General features: G+C 47.1%; 1 protein-coding gene across 1 annotated transcript in view; it reads left to right on the forward strand.

The window, feature by feature from the left end:
• LOC105714098 (liver carboxylesterase 1) overlaps positions 1-22,086 on the forward strand; it is a 32,876-nt gene extending 10,790 nt beyond the window's left edge. The window contains exons 5-14 of the mRNA XM_064383078.1: positions 360-513; positions 2,233-2,340; positions 5,641-5,745; positions 8,418-8,456; positions 12,504-12,644; positions 14,556-14,636; positions 14,906-15,053; positions 19,140-19,271; positions 21,337-21,409; positions 21,706-22,086. Of these exons, the coding sequence (XP_064239148.1) occupies positions 360-513; positions 2,233-2,340; positions 5,641-5,745; positions 8,418-8,456; positions 12,504-12,644; positions 14,556-14,636; positions 14,906-15,053; positions 19,140-19,271; positions 21,337-21,409; positions 21,706-21,889 (1,165 nt within the window). The 3' untranslated portion in view covers positions 21,890-22,086. The remainder of the gene's footprint in view (positions 1-359; positions 514-2,232; positions 2,341-5,640; positions 5,746-8,417; positions 8,457-12,503; positions 12,645-14,555; positions 14,637-14,905; positions 15,054-19,139; positions 19,272-21,336; positions 21,410-21,705) is intronic.
• The last annotated feature ends 3,407 nt before the right edge of the window (positions 22,087-25,493 follow it).

Genomic DNA, 25,493 nt, shown 5'->3' on the forward strand with positions numbered 1-25,493 from the left:
CCTGTTTTTTCTTTACCCCATTGTATTTTCCTCAATGCACTTTCACTACCTGACATCGTTATATTCTCTCTACATATCTGCTTATCTGCTTATGATTTGTAGTGTGAGCTCAGTGTTGTCAGAGGTTTTGCCTGTTTTGCTCTCAGATGTGCTCCAGCTTATAGGACAGTGTCAGGCACATAGTAGATGCTCAGTAAATAGTTGTCATTGAATGTATGTGCAATCATGCACCAAATGTAGGAATATAAGGCAGAGTTTCAGAGATGCTGAAGCCCAGCTCCCCCAGCCCCATCTGTGGTCCTGAAGGTTCTGTCATGACATCTCTGTTCCCCACCCTCAACCTGTTTTCTTCCTCACAGCACAGGGGATGAACACAGCAGGGGGAACTGGGGTCATCTGGACCAGCTGGCTGCCCTGCATTGGGTCCAGGACAACATTGCCAGCTTCGGAGGGAACCCAGGTTCTGTGACCATCTTTGGAGAGTCAGCGGGAGGAGAAAGTGTCTCTGTTCTTGTGAGTGATCCTGGCACCAGCCCCAACCCCACCCTTGTTGTGATGCTGATTGGACCTCTTGGAGACCTGTCAATCTGGCTACGGATGCCTCTGTTTACAATACCTAAGTTCAGGACTGACCCTACTCACTGACCAGCATCGGGGGTGGAGAGCTGAAGACCAAGCTCTCCCTGGCCCCCAGGAAGCTCAGAGCTCATTTTAGTGTCCTGGGGCCATAAGAACCTCCAGTTGCAGCCTACAATGGTGGCATTGTCCTCTTCTAGCTTGGTTGAGTTATGTCTCTCTCTCTCTCTCTCTCCCCTTCTCTTTCTCTCTCTCTCTCTTTCCCACTGATTTTAGCATGCGGACTCATTTCCCTTCTCTTGGGAAGTGGGGCTAGGCACAAGTTATGAGTAATTACAGGCAAAGACAAGAGGTGGACAGAGGTCATTGTTCAGCTCAAAGCCAGATCTACCTGTGGAGGGGATGTGGACGCTGAGCAGGTTGTGGATTCCTCTGGCGTGGTCTGATGACTGGTCCATGCCCAAAAAGGAGGCGACCATCTCTGTGACCGAGGGGCCTAGTGGGTTAGGGGAAGTGGGCAAGAGGAAGGAGGGATGGAGCCGAGGATGGGGAGGGATGGAGCTGGGGATGGGGGACGCAGACACAACCTGGGGCTCTGAGAGGTCCTGCTGGGGCCGGGGATTGGGTGCAGGAGACACCAGGGGAGCTGGGATGAAAAACCACATGAGAAGGTGCCGGGAGCTGTAGGAAGCCCTCCAGCTGCCTTGAGGTGGGCAGAGGGTCAGTCCCACTATGGTATTCTTCAATCCTGTGTTGGTTTTGTGGTTGAACACTCAGAGGAAAACATTTTTATACTTTTGAAAGTACAGAAAAAGAAAAATTACAGATAAGCCCAATAAACATAAAAGCCATTCACCATCCCACAACCCAAGGGTAGTCACTATGCTGACTTTGACATGGATTTTTCTAGTCTTGTTTCAATGACTTTGTATCTATCTGTCCATCCCTCTATCCATCCATCCACCCATCAATCGATCTACCTATCATGTCACTATTATCTATCTTTGTCTTTATTTTTACAAAAGTACTTTCCTGAACATGATAGTACAACATAAATATTTTACAAAATATCAAATTTTGTCCTATAATAGTATCTCTTATAATTGCACAGTATTCAATGATAAGAATGAAAAACCATTTATTTGCCCGATCTCATAATACTGGATCCTTGGGTTATGTCCAGTGCTTACCATTGTAAACAGCAGGAGCATTCTTAGAAATCTTTGTGTGCCTCTGGGATCATTTTTTAGGATAAGCTCTGAGTCATGGAGGTGCTGAATTGGAAGTTGTGGCTAGGAGATGCTAAGCTGCCTTTCCAATACGTTTGTTGGTTAGGCTCATCTGTGCCCACACCTCCTGTTATGTCCCTGCCCTGTGCTCTGTCCCGATCCCGCTGAGGATCCCTTGGGTGGCCAGATGAAAGGTGAGCTTGGCAAACAGGCCAGGCAAGGTTCTCTTGGGTGGGAGGTTTTCTTGGGTGGGAGGTGAGCCTGGCAAGAAGACCAAGCCAGTTGAGGAGTCACTGTGTCCACTGAGCCCCAGAGTGTCAGGGAAACAGGCCAGGGCCGAGGTGGAGTGGATGTAGCCTGGAAGAGCAAGAGAGCCACTGATCCCACTTCTGAGCATGAACTCTCCTCCCCTCTATTCTGCTCCCAGGTTTTCTCTCCATTGGCCAAGAACCTCTTCCACCGGGCCATTTCTGAAAGTGGCGTGGCCCTCACTCCTGCTCTGGTGGAGAAAGGCGACATCAAGCCCCTGGCTGAGGTAGGTCTTCCACTGGAGGTCCCCATCCTTTTGGCTCTGTGCTCCTGAATTCACAGGGGTCACTCTTGCTGTGGGTTCTAGCTGATGTTCTCCTAGAATCACTGAAGTGCCAAAGGCTGAGCAGGAAGGGCAAGGAGACATCCATCCTCCCAGTTTCACAGCTAGGCAAATGACCACAGGGCTTGGAAGGGATTTCCCAAGGGCAGCAGGTGATCAGGGCAGAGCCGGGACTCCAGCTCATGGCCCTAGACAGCCAGTACAGTGCCCTGTCTGTGACCACACTCCTCTGATGTGCCAGGGCAGAGTGCCATATTGGGTAGTGGGCAGCGGGCTGAGATGATGTCTTGTGTCTCTCAGGGTCTAAGTTCCATGGACCCACTTGTGGGATGTAGGCCTGGAGCAGTTCCACACTGAGAGTCTTGTAACCAGGGTTGATTCCTGGAGAATTCACTCATTCATTTCTTCCCCGAAACTAGGTGAATAAGTGAAGGAGGTGGGCAAGAGGTGGGCAGAGGTGGGCAGAGGTCATTGTCTGGCTCAAAGCCAGATGTCCATGTGGAGGGGACATAGACACTACATGGCTCTATGTGGCTCTGCATCCTAGCCCGACACCTAGCACCTCCCCAAGCTTCCACTGTAATGTAGGGAATAGATGAATAGCTACAGAATCACATGATTAGAAAGCATCACTTATGACAAGAGCAGTGGACGGGATGGACTTGATGCCCCAGCAGAATCTAAAGAAAACATTGAGTCCCAGGGCAGGAGGAGGTCACCAGGCAAGGCTTGCTGGAAAAGTGAACAGTGAGTCAGGAGCAAAGAATGCCCAGGGAGGGGAGCAGCACGTGCAGCTGTCCTGTGGCAGGAAGACTCACCCGACCGTGAGTGAGAGAGAGAGAGGGCCCACGGGGCCAGAGCAGAGAGAGCAGGGGGAGCTTGGCGAGTGCTGAGGGCGGGGATGTTGGCAGGGGCCATGCCGCACAGGACCCTGGCAAGGATTTTGTCATCATCTGGAGAGCGGTTGGAAGCCAAAGGAAGAGGTGATCAATAGGAATCCAGACCTAGGCTGAGGAGCGCCCACTGGAGCCAGTGGTGTGGAGGATTTCGGTAGATTTGAGAGCTTGTTTGGGGAAAGCGTCCAAACCTAAAGGGCTGATACATAGAAGGAGAGAAAACGGGGATGCCAAGAATTTTTAGAACTTTTGAGAATTTTTTTAGAATTCATTGCTTATTTGCAACAGTTGCCCATTGACCAGACTTAACTCAAGAAAGGATTGGCTGGGTGTGGTGGCTCATGCCTGTAATCCCAGCACTTTGGAAGGTGGAGGGAAGGATTGCTTGAACCCAGGAGTTCGAGACCAGTCAGGGCAACAAAATGAGACCTTGTCTCTACAAAAAACAAAAAATTAAGCTGGGCATGGTGGTGCAAGCCTGTGGGCCCATCTACATGGGAGGCTGAAGTTGGAGGATCGCCTGAGCCCAGGAGGTCTAGGCTGCAGTGAGCTGTGTTTGCACAACAGGACTCCAGTCCGGGCAACAAAGCAAGACCTTGTCTCAAAATCTTCTCTTTAAAGGGAGAATTAATTTTTCAAGGAAACAGAGGTCTGGGATGACACTGGGCTTTGTGAAAAAACAGGAAGCGGAAATTACAAAATGAGAATCCTAGACTCTCTTACTCTTGTTCCCCCCGCCCCACCCTATCTGTCTGTCTTTCTCTCTCCCTCACCCTCTACTTCTCCCTTTCCCTGTTTATTTATTGGAGAACCACATTTGGCATTGATTCTGTCCCAGATCCTGTACGTGGCTCTAGGCACCTCCATGCGCACTTGCCCCAGTGCCCCCGCCATGGAGGCTGCCTGCTCTCCCTCTGTGCCCTTCTCTCGGGCTCCACTTTGATTCCAGTCAGCATGAGCACCCCATCTGCCCCTAAGGTTAAGGACTCCACTTTAGTTTTAGAAAGTAGTCAGATTTCTTTTCTGTTGTGGAAAATGAGTGTTTTTACCTTAGTAGCTCTCCACCCCGATTCCAGATCACTTAAGAGAGAGGCTCAGTGTCCCGTTTTGCTTCAATCTCTCCGAACTTATAGAAAAGTAAGAAACCAGATTGTACTGGGCAGACTGACCCCAATCCCCAGGACAGGCAAAGGGAGCCTCTTCCTCAGCAAGACTTTTACAATTTTTTTATTTTTTACTTTTTTACATTTTTTTAAAGATGGAAAGAGGTTCTTGGTGCATTAATTGGTGTTGCTCTGTGGTTTGATTTAGGACAAAGATGTGCAGACCTTGGCCCAGGGCCAAATCTGTGTCTATGCTGCTTGGCCTTTGAGCTAAGGATGAGTTTTTAAATTTTTAAATGATCGAAAGGAATCAAAAGAAGAACACCATTTCATGAACCGTAAAAGTATATGAAATTCAAATTTCAGTGTCCATAAAGGAAGTGTTCCTGGAACGTAGTGACACCCATTCATTTGTCCCGTGTCTATGGCTGCGTTTCATGCCAACAGCAGTGTTGAGAAGTTGCAGCAGAGACCACGTGATCCACAAAGCCTCAAATATTTACTATTTGGCCTTTGATGGGCACATTGCTGTCCTGTGCCCTAAAGAGTAGTGCTTGATTATTGCCTGGGACTCCAGTACAGAAATGTGCAGGTGGAAACTTCTAGCTGTGCCACAGATGCCTCACTCAGCTGAGAAGCCCCATCTGTGTCTTGCAAGGGACGACACCCAGCTTTTCTTCAGAACTCATATTTAAATCACATTCGCTACTTCCTGAAGTGCCTCTGTGTGAATCATCTTACCTAGGCCTCCTGCAATTCTGCACATGTTTTATTGTGTGGGAGACATGGCACTCTCCCACATGTATTAACTCATGAGGTAGGTGCAGTCATTATTCCCACCCATGGGTGGAGAAACCAAGGCCCAGAGAAATCTGGTGCACTGACTGTGGCCAAATGACGGGTAAGTGGAACAGCCAGCAGAGAAGTAAATTCAAGATTCCATCGCCTCAACCTCAGCTCCACCTCGCCTTTCTTCACATGTTCAGCTTGTGATCATTATGTCCGTTTCAATGGAGATAGGGTAGCAGAGATGAGAGACTGAGTGATTGGCTCATATCACAGTTAAGATTAATAACAGAGGCAATGCTCTGTGGGACCCAGAGCCCACACCTGCAGGTCTAGAGTATCTTCTGCTGCCCCCTGCCGCCTTTACAAGTTGGGCTTGGGATAGAACACCTCTTTCCACATTGATGGAGGGAAGCGACTTCGCTCTTGAACTCTGTCGTTGCCTGTGATCTTTGCAGCAAATTGCTACCACTGCTGGGTGTAAAACCACCACCTCAGCCGTCATGGTTCACTGCCTGCGACAGAAGTCGGAAGAGGAGCTCTTGGAGACGACACTGAAAATGGTAGGTGTGCCTGTTCCCGTAGCCCCCAGCCTGTAAACCTGGTCCTAGACTTCTTCATTTCAGCTCTCCTCTTGCTCTGGGACAGTTACCTGGGACAGTGTCTCACCTTTCAGGAGTCACAGTATCTGATGGGGAATCTGATTTGTCCTTTTTCATTGTAAAATACTACACATGTAAAAACAAAAAAAGTCCAAAAATAACATGATAAAAATTGTGTAACAAGCCCCAAGATTGACCAAAATTTAATAGTTTGTCATTCTTGTTTTCAGACGTATTTTTGAGAAATTAAACATTACCTATTCCCAGGGGACACTGTCGTCTGAATTTAGGGGATGGAGATACTAAGCTGAAAGGTTTTCAGAAGGATGTCACGATTTAACTTAGAAACTGTTTGCATCAGGCCTGGTGGTGGTCCAATTTTCTGGATATCCTGAGACTCTGACTCAATTGTTATCCTAGGATCCTCGTATCTCCACTCATTCATTAATCCATCTGTGTATGATCTTCTTATCCATCTATGTTTTCACTAATCCATCCAATTCACTGATATCTTTTTATCAATCTAATATCAACCCATTTGTAACTTTTTATTTATCTATTTTCAGTCCATCCACCATTCATGCATCATCCAGCCACCTTATATCTGCACTCTATCACCCATTCTCTGGGGTGATGAGACTCCAACAATCCAGTTATCATCTGTCTGTTAGTTTTCACCCATCTATTCATGTATCCTTCCTATTCAACTTACTCCATGTATTGACCAACTCCATCTATGTATCCATTCATGCCAAGTATGTAGGGGTGAGTATTAGAGGTAGTGATACAGATATGAATTGGACATAGTCCCTACTCACAAGGAACTACCCAAGCAGAAACACATTCATATACTTCGCAGGTTGAGTATGGTGTCAGCACAGAGAGGGAAGCATTCATTATAGTCATCAGGGATGCTTCACAGAGAAGGTGGAGGAGCCAGAGTTTGAAACCAGACAGTGGAATTTGAGATTTCATGCCATTAACCCTGATTCCACCTTATCTTTCTTGAGAAATTCAGCTTTGATATCTTTATGCCCGTTTTAACAAAGGTAACAGAGGAATTTTGTAATTGGCCCATGTTGCAGTTCAAATTAGTCACAGAAGCAACACTGTGGGACCAGAACCCACACTTGAGGGTCTAGAGAATCTTCTGCCACCCTTGCTGTCCTCACGTATTAAAACTTGAGGACATTTATGATTGATGGATGGTCATAGCAGTCTCTCATCACAGGGAAGCCTAGAAACTATTCCCTTTGAGGGGGAAGAGTGTGAATTCCAAGCTCAAGAGTAGCCTGATCTCTGGACTCTTTCCTTGGACCTGAGGCTTCTCCTGGGTCCCAGGGACGGCCTCTACCACTGGACTCTGCTTGTGTTTCCCTGGGTTGAGCCCAATATTGGTCTTGGGACTTAGATCTTAGTTCAGGCTCTAAATGACCAAAGTGCTCAAGTAATTAAAACACAACTGTTTTTTAATGCCTGGAAGGAGGGAAATATTCCACCAATTCTGCATGTGACATCAGAGGACCCAGCTTAAAAGGAAAGAGTTGGTGACTTTGGGAAAACCCAGTCCTAAGATCCTGGGACATCCTTCTGATATTCTAAGATCTCACAGAAGTGCTTCCATCATTACCCACTGCCTCCAGTATACACACATGCAGACACACAAAGACACACACACATACACACTCCTGGCTAGTGGGACTATAATCCTTAATGGAGGGACCTGCACTGGTTACTTCCTGTGCGCAGGTCAGACCTGTGAGCTACAGTGCAACCCTACAATCACTATAATCTTGGTGAACACACATCAAAGAGAAGTGTGGGATAGGATGAGTATCAATGAGCTTGTATGAGTCAGAGCTTTTTAATGGGAGATGAGAAAACTCCCACAAGATGCCTTGAAGAAAAAAAGGAATGTGTTGCAATAGCATCCCCATGTTAATTGAAAAACCCAGTAGTTAATTGCTTCAGGCATGGCTGGATCCAGATGCCTATAGGATGTTATAGAGAATCTACCATTCTCTATCCTTCAGCTTTGCACAAGCTCACCAAGCTCTGTGTTGGCTTCACTCTTAGGCAGATATGTCTTCTGGGAAGGTCAAAGACAATAGCACTCTAGATTTATATCCTATCTGCCTGAAAGCCCTCTTTCTAAACAATTCTTGCAAAAGTTTTGGGGTAAGCTCTATTGGATTGACGTGGGTGTATGCCCATCCCTGAACTAATATCCATGATCAGGGAGATGGAGCACCCCAGGTTGCATATACATGCCTGAGTTCATGCAGTGATGGGGGAAGAAGGAGGTCCCTGAAGGAGAATAGGAGTGTGCCTCCCAGGGGGACAGGAAGGGGAGAGGGATGGGGGGCCAGGCAGCCTCAGTGGGCATCCTCTCTAGAGCGCCATCGACCCTGGCTCAGAGTCCCCAGTCTGTCATTCCTGTGCGGGTGCCCACCCCTCCCTTCTATTCCTTTGCCCTGTGCTCAGGTCAAGTAGAACCAGAGTCCTCCCACTTCCTCTTGGCCCAGCCAGCTCGGCGCCAGGAGGCAGAACCTGACACCCCTGCTGCCCCGTTCACCCAGATCAGGGTTTCCCGGGAAGCCTCACACCCACATTCTCTGCTTTTATCTTCACAGAAATTCCTATCTCTAAACCTACTTGGAGATCCCAGAGAGGTAAGGACCTTCTGTTTCTTGATTGCAGGTTTTGAGTCTTAGCACCTTTAAGCTAAGGTGGACTATGGATGAAAGAATTAACTATGGATGAAAGAATCCTGGGTAATTAAAGTAACTCCTGTGTGTTTGTTGCTGAGGCCCAGAGGGGAGAGTGACTCGCCTGGTTAACACAGCCAGGAGGACTAGTGGCAGGCCTAGAACCCATTTTCCTGATTTCCAGGCCGGTGCTGCCAGGCATCACCTATATGCGCCCTGGGCTTTTCCCATTCTGCTTCTTTTTTAAACCTTCTGCTCCCCAAAATGGCATTATGAGAGGAGGCTGAACCAGAACTTTCCACTGTCAGGAGGCAGAGATAAGAAGGGTGATTAGCCATGGAGTGGGGATGCCTAAATCTCAGACCGAGGACACCCCCATCCTCCCAGCACACAGGAAACTCCAACAGTATCCTCCGGATCTCCTCACCCCATCTCCACCTCCCAATGGGTTGACAGTTTGTTGTGACATCACCTCTGCGGCATCTTACAATCCTGTCCTCTCTGCTGCCTCCCTGGAGGTCACAGCACTCTTCTCAATGGTCTTGGGCAGAGTACATGAGATTCATTCAGCAAAGACTTAATAAGCACTTCCTATGTGCCTGGACCTGGTTAGGATCTGGGGATATAGGAGTGAAACAAGAAAGATTCCCTGCCCTCTTGGGACCTTCCATTGCAGTGCAGAGACAGTGCACTAAAAAAGCAAATCCAGTATGTGTTCTGTCTGATGGTGTACAGCATTAGGATAGAGTTTGCAGGTGGTTTGAATATAAGTAGGAGGGTCAGGGAATGGCTCAATGAGAAGGTGGCATTTGAGCTAAGCTCTGGAAGAGGTGGGAAGCTGGCTGTCAGGAGACCTGGAGAAGCCTATTCCAGGCAGAGGGAACAGCCACTGCAAAGACCCTGATGGAATGACCAGACTGGCTGCAAGAGGACTGAGTGTGGGGACAGACTGGCTTGAGGCTAAAGAGGTAATGGGAGGTGGGAAAGAGATCATTTAAAGGACCTGAATTTGGATTCGGAGCAAGATGGGAAGCCTTTGGAGGTTTTGAAGAGAGGAGTCACATGATCTTAGACTTCACTAAGGTCCCTGCCTGCGGTGTCCAGATAGACTGTAGCAGAGGAACAGTGCAGATGCAGTTGACCAGCTGGGTGGGCACTGCACTGCCTTAATCCAGGCAAGGGCTCCTGGCTGCTTAGACAGGGCTGTAGCAGTGGGGGTGGGAGAAGTGGTTGGAGTCTGGATATCTTTGAAGGAATGCTGAGAGGATTTGCGGATGGACAGGATGCAAGGGGTGAGAAAGGGTGAAGAGTGGAGGATGCCCTGAGATTTCTGACCCAAGCAAGGTCATGGCCACACAGGGCAGCCACTTGCAAACTCTGAGTGGACAGCAGCCATCACTTGTCACCGTTGCTGATGGCAGTCTCCCCGCATGGCTGCCGCCCAGCTGGGTGCTCCAGTCTCTCTCCTCATCATTTATCCTCTTCTAGTTCACCTTCCCTCCCCATTTCCATGTCTCATGGTGCAGCCAGACTGGCCTTCCTTAACAGAGTTAGAGCACATCACCCCTGCTTCTTAAAAGCCTGACCTACCTTATGAGACAAATCCCCTTCCCTCCATGGAGTTGGTCCTTCAAAACACACCCGAGTGCCTGCTATGTGCCACGCTGTGCGGAAAGTAGGCTGTGCCACTGGTCCCTCCCTCTATCCCTTACCCCACGGCCTCCCTCTAAGCCCAGGACTCTTGGGTATTTCTGGAATTTACCCTGCACAGTGACACCAGTGTTCTTTTGCTCATGCTCTTCCCACTGTTTAGAAATTCTCACTCTGTTCTTCACCTATCAACACCATTCACTGCCCAGAGTCACTCTCAGGTGGGCAGTGCCTCCTCCATGCAGTCTTCCCTGCATCTTCCTTCCAGAGGGCCTGCTACTCCTGCTGGCCTCCCAAGGCAGCCCTGCCTGAACTGCACAGACTGCCAAGGCAGTCAGACTTGCACCCAATCCTGTTCTGGATTGTCAGCCATATTGGATTAGGATCTGATTCTTGTACAGCTGGGTGTGGTCCACTTTACAGAACATCTCCCCCTGGCAGCCAGAACTAGCTCGTCATTCATTGGCTCTTATGGAGCAGACCAAAGCTCTGAGAAGCCATGTGGTCCAAAGCCTAAGAATTGTCCAGTTCCATCTGATATCCAGGAAGGAAATACAGCCCATGGGAGGTGGAGCTGGGAAGATGGCACAGAGGACTGGAGATCTGCAGTAACCCTGCTAACAAGTAATATCTAACATTTATTCAGCCCTTCCAGACACCAGGTGCTGCACTATTTCCCATGTGTTCAGCCATTTCATCCTCACAATAACTCACCTTATAGATGAGAAACTGAAGCCCAAATAGGTGAAACTACCAGCCAGTTAGTAGAATAGCCAGACTTCAGATCCAGGTAATCTGGTTTCAACATCCATGCTCTCTGTTTTTAACACCACTGTGACTAAATCTGAAATATAACTACCCAGAACCAGCTCCCCTGATGGCAACATGTGAGTTGGGCTCTCTCTAATCTGTGACCATAAAAAAGTATTCATCAAAGAGAAAAGCTAAAATTAAGACATGAATCAGTATACTGTGATTCTTTTATTCATGATTTTCCTCTCTAATAGGGACTCAAGTCCTAGTCTAGCCTCCTTGTGTGATGAGGGTTCAGTACGTCCTGAAAGCCACCCGTGGATCCACAACAGCTCTTGTTTAAATACAGGTAGATAGGTACAGTCTCTTCCTCACTAACCATGGATTCTGCATTTATAAATTCACCTGCTTGCTGAAATGTCCTTGTAACCCCAAAATCGATACTGGCGACACTTTGGTGGTCACACACAGGCAGGCACAGAGCAGGGGAAGTTGGATTTGCATGATGGGCGAGTTCCCTCTGAGCTCCGGCAAGGCAGCCTCTGTCTTCTCATTTCATCTCTCTTGCTAACAAGTGTCCTCTTTGCAGTCTATTTAGTGCCATGTGTTCTGCACTTTTGTGCTTTTTGTGGTGATGTCACTGTTTAGAGTGGCCCCCAAGAGTAGCGCTGCTGTCTCGTGTTCCCGAGCTAAGCAGGCTGTGCTGTGCCTTATACGTGGAAGGCGCCTGTGTGAGCTAAGCTTGGGCGAGGCAGGAGCTGCAGTGCTGCCGGCCATGGATTCGGTGTTGAAAAATCCACAAAACAGCACGTCCAGAAAAAAGAAAAGGAAATTGGCCGATTCATACTTGAGGCTGTGATGGGAAGTCCTAAAGTTACACCCATTGTGTGTGATGGAGCTGTGGAAAGATGGAAAAGCAGCTACATTGGTAGATTCGTAAGACGTTGAAGGAATTTTAGAAAAGCATGGTGGACAACACTGTTGTGATGCTGAAAACTAAGGAAATTTGTAGTCGTGTCACCCAGGGTCAGAAAAACGGGACGGCACTTCCAGCTAGTGTTTTATTCTAAATGATCCTGCATATAATTGACTGTTTGTACAAAATATGTATTATAAAGTGTCTTTCAGCAGAAACCCACACATAAGAGAAGGTTAATGAAAATGCTGTGACCAGAGGTTTCCAACAACCTAGCCCAGTATTTCCCCTCTGAGTGATGACTCTGTATTCTCTAATTCAGCACTCATGGGAGCTTTATCGGAAACAACTGCTGAGACTACCAAAAATCAGCTGTGGATGCAGAGAGAGGAATGCATACACCTCAAATTGAAATATATACACATGTAATTTTATATAGATAACACATGTATTTCAAACTGAGTGAAGGCTTCTTCCTCTCCCCGTCGCCTGACCACTTCCAGCCTCTGCTTGAAGTTCTACCCCTGGGTCACACACACCTACCCCCTGAAGTTAGGAACCCGAGCGTGTGTAGCCGTGGCCCATGGCCACGCCAGTCTGTGGTGCTGGTCTCACCCTCAGACAGGCGGAGTTGGAGACATGGGTGTGACCTGGGGTGGGAATCACAGATTCTGCACTGCTCTCTCCCCCAGAGTTACCTCTACACCCCCACGGTGATTGACGGGGCTGTGCTGCCAAAAACACCTGAGGAGCTGCAAGCTGAAAGGAAATTCCACACTGTTCCCTACATGGTTGGATTCAACAAGAAGGAGTTTGGCTGGTTTCTTCCAACGGTGAGAATGCGCAGGCTTCTTGGAGGGACTCACCACCCCCATCAACGCTCTTATCTCTGGTCCTAGGATTGCTTCCCTCTCCAAACCCTGCTCTGAGTCCCAGGCAGCTGTCCCCTTCAGCAAGACTAACATTTCCAGGAAACCTTCTCCAGGAGGGCACACTTGTCACCTGGTATCAGGGCTCTGGGTTACCCCCTCCCCAGACTCCCTGATTGTCTTCCTATTGAAGAATCCTGAAGTGTCTGTGCTGGGAGGGCCAGTAGTGAAAATAATTGTGCAGATGGGAATACGGAGGGGGCCTAGAAGTGGGAAGGAGCTGAGGAGTCCAGTCCTCAGGAGAGGCAGGCAGGGACTTCCTGACTTCCCACCTTGGGCTGGGTATGTGTAGTTCCCCCGTAAGTCATTCATGCTCTTCATCACCTCATGGGAAATATACAAAGAAAGTGACTTCTTATGAGTTATCATTGACTTCCAAGGAACCATAGACACAGGGGTCTACTTGAGGATGGAGGGTCAGAGGAGGGTGAGGATGGAAAGGCTACGTAATCGGGTGCTATGCTCAATACCTGGTGACAAAATAATCTATACACCAAACTCCAGAGACACAATTTACCCATATAACAAACCTGCACAGGTACCCCCTGAACCTCAAATAAAACTTGGAAAGAAAAAAATGAAAAAAAAAGATTGACTCTAAAAGTAAAAAACGTTCTCCTTCTAGTTGAGGACAAGCAAAGCTGACCTGGTTAAAGGAGTAGGATGGAATTTATTCAGTACATGATTGCAAAGAGGAAAGAAGAGTCCAATGTGGATTGAACTCATACTCCTGAAACAAACCCCTGTGCTGTTTTAAAGGCTGAGCATGCTAAGGAAAGGGCCCTGTGGGCTGTGGGGACAGGGTTGGTCCATGTGGCTAGACGAGCCTGGATCTCTTCATCCTGGCTCACCTGGGGCAGAAAGGAACTCCTCTTATCTTCAGAATAGGACACCATGTGTTAGACAGTAGGAAGAACCCACTGAAGTCAGGCTCTACTCTTTCCACAGGGACTGGGAAGAGCAAGAGTGAGCTTCATGAATGTTTGCATTGCAAAGAGAAGGCTCTCGGGTCCCCAAGGAAATATGGCTGGGTGGTAGATTCACAACCCAAAGGGCAGGGAAAGGGCTTCTCATTGCAGGCTTTCTAAAGTAACTGCAGTAGGAGGGTTCAGAGGCCTGTCTGCTCCTCTTCACGTTTTGACTGGAGCAAAGAGTAAATTCTCCTGGCAGCGTTGAGTCTTCGCAGGCAGGCATGTTTAGGACGCTGGCTGTGGTCATTCTAGGGACACAGCCTTAAGCTGCTGGAAGCGATGCTAGAGTTTGGTTGACTCTCTGAGTACAAAGGTTTGGGCAGAGTCGTTTTGCGCAGAGAGATGTGCTGTTTACCCCTCAGAAGAATTTCAGAGGTTTTATCAAAGACCGAAGCCATGAAGGCAGGATCTGGGGCTTTCCGTGTCATCTGTGACAGGTGGTACTTGGGAGGTCTGAGTCCTCTTCCCTAGAGCTCTCTATTCCACACTAGCCTGGCAGAAATCTTCCCTCTCCATGTCCCTGAACACTGTAGGGATCCCAGAAACCCAGACACACACACACACACACACACACACACACACAGTCAAACACTGCCACAGCTCCTCCATATTTATTTACTTATTTATTTATTGGTAATCTTTGCAATGTTTGAGTTTCTGGGTATAAGCCCATCTGATTCACTGATTTTGCCCATTTCAGTAAAGACCCATGCCCTTGAAAGCCCAGTAAAATTAGAGGACCTTCAGACTGCATTGGATTGATTTGTTGGTCAGTTTGTTTCTTCTCATTAATTCCCAATGATCCCTAAATCCCTAAAGACTTCACTTTTTTTTTTTAAAACAGTTGATGAGTTATCCACTCTCCGAAGGCAAACTGGACCAGAAGACAGCCATGTCACTCTTGTGGAGGTCCTATCCCCTTGTTGTAAGTGTCTAGGCATCATGGAAATTGGCTGAGACCCAAAGAGGACACGGACTTGCCCCAAATCATGGAACAATTAAATGGCAGAATAAAGACTGGGACTTCAGGGTTTTCCCCATCTCTCCACCTTTCCCACTTCACTTCCCACCCTTGGCCGGCGGGGGAGTTACACAGGACTCATGAGGTTCACCATTGAGGCAATCCTTCCTGGTGGGCTGGAGATGCTGCATCACTCACCAGGGGGTGGAGGTCACTTTATTGATCTATTTCAGAAAATTCCTAAGGAACTCATTCCAGAAGCTATTGAGACGTACTTAGGAGGAACAGACGATCCTGTCAGAAAGAAGGACCTCTTCACGGATTTGGTGGGAGATGTGTTGTTTGGTGTCCCATCTGTGATTGTGATCCGAAACCACAGAGGTGAGTCCCAAGGTCAAAAAGTGGGGGTACACGAGCCACACCAACTTCTGTATCTGACCCGCCTACCTCCCAGCATAGACAGACGTGGAAACAGACAAGGGTTAGGCCTCAAAGGCTGATTCCATATGGCATGGGGTGAGATGCTGTCCTATTTTGGTTTATGCCTATAGCAGACTGAGAAATAAAAATCCAGAGGCAAGTGGTTTTGTAAGGTGATGATCCCAGACAACAGCAGTGGGAGGTGAGGAGGTGAGAGAGGAAAGAGATGGAATCCAATCCATGATGCATTGCCAAGAGAATATCCACTGTGGACAACCGGAGCTGGGAAAATCAAGGAAACACGGAGAAGACAGTGCTCAGGTGCTTCCCATCTGAGCAGCAAGGGGGCCGGGGTATTTATCCACCAGCTTCCACTTGCCATTGGTTGAAGACTGTTCCAAGGAGTTGTTAATTCCCTGTGACTTTGACCTGCTAAACACAAGGGCAGGCTAGTCTCTTGTGACCAGACAAAGCCCTCAGGCCAGGAGCTACAGATGCTGGAGGTGGAGATCAGGCTGGCATGCCCAGAAACAGGGGATATGGATGAGACACTGACAGCATCTGCTGCAAGGGCTCCATGCCTGGAGTTATCGTGGGACGTAGGGCTGCTGTAGGACAAATATTGAAATAAGAATCAAGGAAGGTTTTTAAGGTCCAAGCTTGCTGTCAACAAGTTTGTTAAGTATTGGAGCTGGGGAAAGAGAGAGCTCTGCACGGGATCGAGAGGGTTGTCCAGGACCAAGAAGGCAAAAAGGAGGAGCCGTGGTGGGTGTGGGGTCAGTGGTCTGGAGGAGGGCAATGTCTGAGGCTGGCTTTTGTGCATCTTGGTGTGTGCAGGAATGGGCAGCCAGAGGGCCAGGGCAGGGTCTATGCAGGACCTTCTACCACTGACCCAAGGCAGTGTGGGTGGGTCATGAGGTTAGAGATCCATGAGCTCTCCTAGAGAGGAGTGTCTTCTGGGTGCCCGCTAGAGGAAATTCACAGGACTCTTCTTCTTTTAGCTCTCATTCATCCAGTTTGCAAGACAGGAAATGTCCTCTCTCTAAGCATACTGGAAGGGTTTTTAAATGTGGAACTTCATAAGCATGATAAAAACTAGCTAAAGCTGATCTAGCAGGTGCCCAGACACACCTTTGCACAGGAAGGTGCAGGTGCTCATTAACTCTCACTTCTTCACGGGGTCCTGATAAAACCCTTTAACCAGGACCACTGGAGTTGAATCTGTTCTTTTGTAAACTTGGCTTTGCCCCATGCTCTGCGTCTGATTTATATATAATGTTCCCATCTCCATCTTCTGATGCTTTGAGCAATACTGAACTTGTGTTTTTCATCTGATTTTCCATGACTTTCAGTTCAGGGTGTTTTTTGTTTTTGTTTTTTGTCAGGACTACACAGATATTATCAACTTTCACCTTTTGTTGTGTCACTCTTTTTGATAAACACATTTATGAATATAAAATTAATATGCTAAATTGTAGAAAGTTTCAAAAATATGGAAACACATGAAGGAGAAACTAGGTGTCACTCATAATTCCACTACCTGGATGCAAGTGCTATAATTTTTTGTGTTTTCCTCTAAAGATTTTCCATGTCCTATATACTTTAAAAATCAATTTTGTATTTTGCTTCCGTTCATAGAACAAACACTATGTTGTGAGGAATTTCTGAAGGCTGATACAAACTCATCAAAACATTCCTTATTGTATGAAATGACTGTATGAAATTGACTTTGATATTCCTATCCTATTAGACATTTAGGCTGGCTGCTCACATTCTGATGCTACAATAACACTGTGCTCCGCCTAATGTTCATAAGTCTCTAACCACATGTCTAATAATTTTCTTAGGATTATTTTTAGAAGTGAAAACCTTGACTGGACAACAGAAACATTTTAGAACTCTTGGCAAGTATTACAAAATTGCATTCCAGCGCATAAGAATGTGGATTTCTTAACTCCCTTTCTCATTTGGGATACTAAGACTGAAAGTTAATGCTGCCAATTTGTCCCCACCAAGAAGCAGCACATCACCCTGTTTTAATTTGCATGTTTTTCACGACAAGCCCTCTCACTGTCTCTGCTTCTCTTATGGTGCCTAACTGTCATTACCCAAATCTGTACCCTAGTTTTCTCTGAAGACATGTGTTGTGACTGTAGGAATCATATGAATATCATTGGCTTTAGCCAAAGAGTTTTTACAAAGTAGGTTTTGGGCAGCATGCTGCCTATAATAAGTTCTCTCATTCACAAAAGCTCTTTCCTCTGTGGTTGACTCTGAGTTTCTTTGGAAAATGTCTGAGTGGCAAAGGCAAGGTCAAACCCTCCTTTTAGCACTTTTTGCTTGACCTTGAAGCAACCATTTAACAGGTGGATTACAGAGCCACAGAGGATGGCTTCTTCCAAACCACGCTTCCTGCTGAGCTGAGGGTGCAGTGAAGGAGGCTGACAAAGATGAGTAAATAGATTGTTCTTCATTTTCACATTGAAATGATATGTGTGGTAGGGCCTGAGATTAGGGATGCGTGAGCTCCTGTTGTTAAATCCTTTTGTGGATGAATATTTAAGGACGTTAAGAAATGATGGCTGGAGGTGGTGGCTCATGCCTGTAATTTCAGCACTTTGGGAGGCTGAGATGGGAGGATTAAAGATCAACCTGGGCAACATAGTAAGACCCCATGTCTACAAAATAATTTAAAATATCAATACAGTAAATACAAAATAACATATATAATATCCCAAATTTAAGTAAATAAAAGATATGCTAAAATAAAAAAGAAGTGTTCTCTGGGTGTTAGAGGTGTGAGTGATGTTTTAAATTTGATTTTTACAATTGATTTTCAAATCATATAGGATATGGAAAATTTTTAGAAGGAAATACAAAATATTTATAGCCCTTGCCTCAGGTAGGGAATTATAAGTGTTACCTACTTTCATCTTTATATGTTTCCATATTTTTATCTCTTCTTATTCCTGTTTCAATTTTATTTTCCAAATTTCTTACGGGAAATTTGAGGTCCAATAATTTGGACAGTTAGGTCCATCTTACTATTACTAATTTCTTTTATTTTATTTTCCAAATTTCTTACCGTATCCGAAAGGAAAGAAGTTGTAAATTTTCTCCAGCAGGCTGGCATATCCCTGACCCTTTCCTTCTTAGGGTCCTTCGTTGTGGGTACCATGACCAATGCAAAATGCTGAGTCACAGGGCTGGGTGACCCCCAAGGAAGCCCTGAAGAAGCAGTGTGCTGTGGCTCCAATGAGCCAATCATTAGGAAACTGGCATCTTCTTGGGGCTGGGACAGGAGAGCTTTGCTGGTGGGAGAGGATGGCAGAGGAGAAGGAGACAGGGCAGGGGAGAGGCAAGGTCACCCTTGCTCAGCCCCTTCTCTTCTCTGCCGCCACTTTAATGCCTTAACACCTTAACACTCCCAGGCCAGGTAGGCAGCGAGACACGTGGGGAGCGTGAGATAATGCGCTGAGTGCTGCAGATTCCTCAGACACAAGAGACAGGTTGTTCACGCTCCGCATATGTTTGTATTTAAATAGCCTCACATTCAGACAAGCGACTTGGATTTGCTCGAGTCTTCTCAGGAAGGGTGAGAAAAACACTGGAAATGCTCAAAACTAGGCAGAACAGAAGACACCTGTCAGGGTGGAGATGTCATCCCAGTGAATGAACGTGAGTCTGCTATCAACAAATGACATCCCGTGTAACCAGATGTAGAGAGATTGTCTTGTGTGAGAATGCGCCAGCAGGCAAAGGGGTTTATGTGACTGAACCAGTGTCCCTGTAAAGGCAGTTATTCAAATGAATTGACCCAGGGTTTCCACATTCATTCATTCAACATTCATTCACTGAACAAACACCTGGCTCCAATTCTGGTTCCACCTCAACCAGCTGTGCAGCCCGGAGCACATCACTGAGCTCTCCTGCGATTCTGTTTCTCTACAGTGCTGATAGCCAGGGGTTTCCTGCAGGGCTGGAGACCTTGGTAGCCTCCAGGTGTGTCTGGCCACATGAACTGTGCGTGAATCTTTGTCTTCTCAGATGCTGGAGCACCCACCTACATGTATGAGTTTCAGTATCGTCCAAGCTTCTCATCAGACCTGAAACCCAAGACGGTGATAGGAGACCATGGGGACGAGATCTTCTCCGTCTTTGGGGCCCCATTTTTAAAAGGTAATGGCTCCTTGCTGGCCCTGAGCTTGGAGTTAGGAGATCTGGGTTCCAGTCTTGGTGTGGTGGCCTTCAGCAAGTTTGTCCTCTCCTGGTCTTAGTTTCCTGATTACTATGACACTGTTGAATGTCATTGGGTAGCCCCTGGCTTTCTCCCTCTGAAACACACGTGAAGGAGGACGTGAATTCATATGCCCTATGTACAGAAACTCAGAATCCTGGCCTGTGACATCAAGACAGGTGGGATGTCTCCTGAAGGATTCACTGTAACAGGGTTGAATGGCAGTGGGCTGTCCCCAGCTTCCTCCTGCTCTAATAAGTGAGGGAGGATGTGTATTCATGTGCCCTCTGCCACAGACGCTAAGAATCCTGGCCTGTGACATCAACAAGACAGGCAATGGGACACATGCAGGGCCCTGCTCTAGGTTGAGAAGCCACCAATCAATTTCCCTCTCCCAGGAGTGCCCAGAATGTGAGTGAGGGTGAGGTTGGCATTGGTGTTAGCCCTGAGTCAGGTCTAACGTCTGTCTGTTTGTCTTTCTGTCTGTCTCTAACAAAAACTCATAAACCTTTAGATTTAATATAGTTAATAATTGTTAATTTAGAAATCACAGGATGTATGAATTTGGAGTAAGAGAGAAGACTTTATTTTTGATGTGGTTTACAGTCAGCAAGGTGGCCATCCCACAGGCTGGGAAGGTGCCTCCAGCCAAATCCAGACACAGGCTCATCATTGAAGGAGGAGGGTTTGGGTAGGAGCTCTATGTGAACAGGTTGGCTAAACATACATGTTCAGCAGGTTGCAGTGGAAGGAATGAATATTCATAAAGACAGTCCAGATCCCATGTGTATTAAACAAACTTGCATGTAACGTGACCTATGGGTCATGGGGTGGAGACTTAATATTTAAATATATTTAAATTTATTACAATTAGGGTCTATAAGTCAAAAGGTCTTCTCAGGACGCAAAGCCCAGCAACTGAGCAACCTCTGTACACTGGCCACGTCCAGTCCAGGGTTGGTCGTCTTCTTACCTGGAGAAAGTTACTGAAATCAGTCTCTTACGCAATCAAAGCCACAGTTTAGACTGGCGGGGCAGGGTTGTTTGCCCGCGTCTCCAAGCAGCAGCCGTTGTAAATGTTTTCATTTTGCTTAACTCCGGGACAGTGCTAGTTTAGCTGCTAGAGAAACGGAAGCACCTCGCGGCAGTGAGAACAGAACGGATTTTTTAAGGGTAGAGATGCAGGCCTGAACACTTGCCCAGCGTGGCCTTAGGTCTTGTTTTTGATTTGGTGTCTTATTGCCACAAGGAGTGTGATCTGTCAGAATCATGACCTTCATTTGATTGCTGATGCTGGTCGGTGGCGTCTAAATCACAAAAGGGAGGGAGTACTGTGAGACGTGTCTGACCTCCTGTCCGTTCCCAGGCAGGAACTCAGTGTAGGGTTTTTTGGGCTCCCCTTAGCCCTGAGGGGTTCTGTTCAGTCAGTTGGGGGTGTTAGGATTTTATTTGTAGTTTACATTACACAACATTTAAAAGAATCCTTCCACAATGTCTTCTAAACCTTAACTCTCAGCAGTTACAGATCACATGGGACTCACCCCATGGCTGCTCTGGATGCACCAGCGCCTCTGGGCCTCTCCCAGTTGTGCACCCCAAGGAGCTTTGAGCTCTGTTATTTTTCAGAATATGGATTGTGGGTGTGTGCCAGGGAGGGAGAAAAGTCCCAAGACAGAGCAACCCTGGGAGGTGGGGCTGCCGTAGAGGAAACCCTGGGGTGTGGCATTGCCTGTGACCCCGAGCGGGCAGGAGGCAGGTGAGGGTCACAGGAGACAAAGGCAGCCAGCACATGGAATCACATATGCCATTGCTGAGCCCTAGGTCAGCCATGCTCAAAGGTAAAGTGCACTTAAAACCACCAGGATCTTGTTAAGTGCAGAGTTCAGCTCAGTGGGTGTGGAGCATGGGTCAAAAACGTGCTTCTACCAGGCTGGTATATGATGATGCTGCTGCCGGTCCGTGGACCACACTTTGAGTAATAAAGGCTTTTTTTCTTCTTCCTAACAGAGGGTGGCTCAGAAGAGGAGATCAGACTTAGCAAGATGGTGATGAAATTCTGGGCCAACTTTGCTCGCAATGGGTGAGGCTGGTGGCAAAGACGGAGCAGGGCTGGTGAGGGTGGGGGGCAGAGCGTGCCTATTCAGAAGGGGCAGCTTCTAAGGTTCTCGTGATCAAACTCCTGACCCTGTGACCATAGCACTCTGACAATGAGAGCTCTCTAAAAATGGATAGGCCGCCTCAGGAGATGGCGAGCTCCCCGTCTCTGGAGGTATACAAGCCTCTTGACAGAGATAAGCTTGGGCATCTTCACATATCTCAGAGGATTATTCAGACCACATAGCAGCTTTGGGGCATTTCTATTTGATTCTGTTTCAGAAACCCCAATGGGGAAGGGCTGCCCCACTGGCCAGAGTACAACCAGAAGGAAGGGTACCTACAGATTGGTGCCAACACCCAGGCGGCCCAGAAGCTGAAGGACAAGGAAGTGGCTTTCTGGACTAACCTCTTTGCCAAGAAGGTGGTGGAGAAGCCACCCCAGACAGAACACATTGAGCTGTGAATGGAATGTCCAGCCAGCCTCAGGAACCTGGAGGAGTCAAGAATGGGGTCTTTTGCAAAAGGGATTGCAGGTTAAGAAGGCATCTTACCTTGGCTGGAGAATTGTCTGGTGGTGGGGGAGGTGGAGGGGGCAGAGGTCATAAAGGAGCCAGTTTTCTATTTGTGACCTCGGCTTTGGGAATAAAGGATCTTTTGGAGGCCAAATCAGTGCTTGTGTCTTGGATTGGAGATTCATCCATCCTCCTAGAGACAGAACGATGATGAAAGAGGCAATGTGAGAAGGAAGGTGGCTTTGCTGGGGATGGCTTGGCCTCAGGACAAGTAGAGCCCAGAAGGCTGGGCCACAGATGGTGCTCAAGGGAGCTCTGAGCCTCCTGCACGTTTCTGGCTGCCAGCAATTTCCAATAATGGGTTTTGGGATGGCCAGAGTGCAGCATCCCTACCCTCCATTTGGAGCTGCCTGCGGAGGTGGAGGTGGCCCAGGCTGAGAATGTGCCTGGATCAGGGAAAGAGGGAGACGTGCCGAGGTGATCCCGTGGCATTGATGCATGGTCCTTACTGACGCTTGCACAGGCCTGAAACACCTTCCTTAATATGTGCAATAGCCTCCCAGTGCCCTCCGTGAACCTATCTCTTCCATCAGCTGGTCAAAATTCCCTCTGTAGCCTGGACCACTCCTGGTGCGGGTAGTGACCACCTTGGAGTAAGTCTCCAGAGGATCCTCCTAATAGTGTGTTTTTCAGAATCCCAGGGGTGATTTCTGGATTCTCCTAGGATGTAGAAAGCTCTAAAGAGTGTCGCTCCTGCCTTATCAGCAAGAGAAAGCTGAACTGTCCTCAAAATCATAACTTCTCCTGCACTAAATAGCTGAAGTTGAAGGTACATGAGTATACTGAAATTGAAGGAAAGACAAGAACTTGTGGGGAGGGATGGGATGTGAGCACTGGCTTACCTCTCACCTGCAGGCAGGAGATGGGGTAACCATAATAAGCAGAAATACTCTATGAATTTTAATCAGTGCTGAGGGCCAGGTGTGGGCCACTGTGAGAGTATTAAATCTTGGAACCACAGACACAAGGAGGAGTTGACACCGTCACAGACTCTACTCCATGGACATCGGTCAGGTGCCCAGGAGAAATATTGGGGTAGATGGTAAGACTGGAGAAAGCCTGCCTTCAGGGGCACAGGCATGAGCCCTGCTCACACCCTTCACCCCTAAGGAACAAAATCCTTCAACCAATGGTGAATGGCCAGCAAATCTTGTCTTCCTCAAGGCACTGGCAGAGACATATTGAGGTTGAAGATAAGGAACATTTTAAAACTCTAGACTCCTGGGAGAGGGACAGGGAATCATCTTAAGCCCAGATAATTGGTCTTTTACTGCTGGGGATGGTCAATATCTCTGACAAGGTCCCATCTCCAACACCAACAAACAAAGGTCCTGCCTAATGTTGAGGCTGGACCAGGACAAGAGAAAGCGCTCCTCACTGCTACCATGGAATTACCAAGTCCCAGGTAACAAGATCTATGCTGGGGAGAGAAAGCATGCAGAAAGACCCTCTTAGAAGAGCAGGTGCACAGGACAGGCCTAAAGCTGAGGGTGGAATGGGACATTAAAAAAACCCTTCAGAAAACCAGTACTTACACAAGCACACTAGAACCAGCACAAGGTAGCATTGGAAGCATTTGAAGCAGATGGTGCATTTAAGATAACCATAGCAACAACAAAACTATTCCCTGCTCATCTCACTCGAAATACAGATACACACACACACACACACACACACACACACACACAGTCTAGCAGCAGAAGAAAAGGTATGCCCATTTCTTGCTACTAATATTACTTACTTCAGTTTCTAGTGTCTTACCCATGATGTCTAGCATTAAATTCAAAATAGCAAACCTTAAAAAGGAAGCAAAACCCATTAACAACAGACCAAGCAGATGGGCACAGGGATGCATGCCTGTAGTCCCAGCTGCTTAGGAGGCTGATGCAGGAAGATTGCTTGAACCTGTGAGTTCAGGCTGTAGTACTCTGTAATTTCACCTGTGAATAACCACCTGCACTCTAGCCGTGGTATTATGATGAGATATCATCACTGAGAGTGAGAGAGAGACAGACAGACAGACAGGGAGACAAAGCAATCAACAGAACCAGATTCAAAGATAACCTAGGTGTTAGACTAACAGACTGGAAATTTAAAGTAACTATTTGGAATGCTTACATGAACAGATGAGTAGTTTCAGCAGAGAGGTAGAAGCTGTAAGAAAGAAGCAAATAGAAATGTTAGAAATGAAAATATAGTGGCAGAAATTAGAAATGTCTCCAATGGATTCATCAGTAGATCTGACACAGCTGAAGAATGAATGAGTGCACTTCAAGACAGGTCCATATAAATTACCCAACTTAAAATAAGGAAAATAAGTGAGAAAAAAGAGAGCAGGTAATCCAAGAACTGTGAGATAATATTTAATGGTCCAACATATGCATAACTGGAATCCCAGAAAGAGAAGACAGAGCAGGCAGAAAAAAAATTTGAAATGATAATGGTGGAGAATTTTCCTGATAGTGATGAAAAACATCAAGGCATAGATCCAAGAGGCTCAGAAAACCCAAGCAGGATTCAACAACTACAAAAACAACATACACAGTTAGACACACACTGAGAAAATATCGAAGGCAGCCAGAGGAAACAGACATTGCATCCAAAGAAAGGGATTAGAGTGGACTTCTCTTTGGAATACTACACAAGCAAGCAGACAGAAGAACAAATGAAAGAGTGCTGCTGAAATGTCAGATTTTAATCCAACCGTATCAATGATTATGTTAAACGAAAGTGATGTAAACAGCAATTAAAAAGGATTTTCAGATTGGATTAAAGAAAACACAGGACCCAACCTAATGCTGTGTCATAATGAGTCTGACTTCACTTTTCGACGTTTGAGTCCTGGTGGCTTTTAAGCCTCAGCCTTCCCTTGTCACCTCTTGCTGACACCTGGAAAGCTGATAAGAAAGCCTGGGTGCTTCCTCCTTTGGTGCTGGAGGAAAATTCCAAGCTTACCATGAGAAAGCTTACCACAGCCCCAGTGCAGAATCCTCACACCACACCCGGTCTTCCTGTCCAAGACAGCATCCCAGAGCTCCCTGAGCCTCAGCGAGGGGAAGCAGCAGCGTATTTTTTCCTTTTGGTCCAGAGAAGCGGGGAGGCACACAGAATCAGGGCCAGCAAGGTGCAGCTCACAGAACAAACCTGTCAGACCGTGGGATCCTTGGGTCAGGACTGAAGTCAGACTTGTTTCTGGGGCTCCCCAGTAAGTGCTGAGCAATAGGATCTGGTGGGTGGATGGAGAGCTGCCTGGCCAAACGGATCGGTCCATGGTACCCTTTAAATCTAAAATAACAGTAACGGTAGTAACTAAAAATCACTGCATATTTATGTGTTCTATTATAAAGTACTCTCCATATTAACTTAGAGAATCTTCACAGAAAACCTATGAGGGGTTCACTCAGTATCAACCACGTGAACATCAACATGCGACCCAAGAACACTCGGCTGGAAAGTGACAGACAGGACCTGCTATGGAATTTCCCTGTGGAAAAA

The sequence above is a fragment of the Aotus nancymaae genome, unplaced genomic scaffold (genome assembly GCF_030222135.1).
Source record: "Aotus nancymaae isolate 86718 unplaced genomic scaffold, 86718_ANA_hifiasm-v0.15.2.pri h1tg000030l, whole genome shotgun sequence".
NCBI lineage: Eukaryota > Metazoa > Chordata > Mammalia > Primates > Aotidae > Aotus > Aotus nancymaae.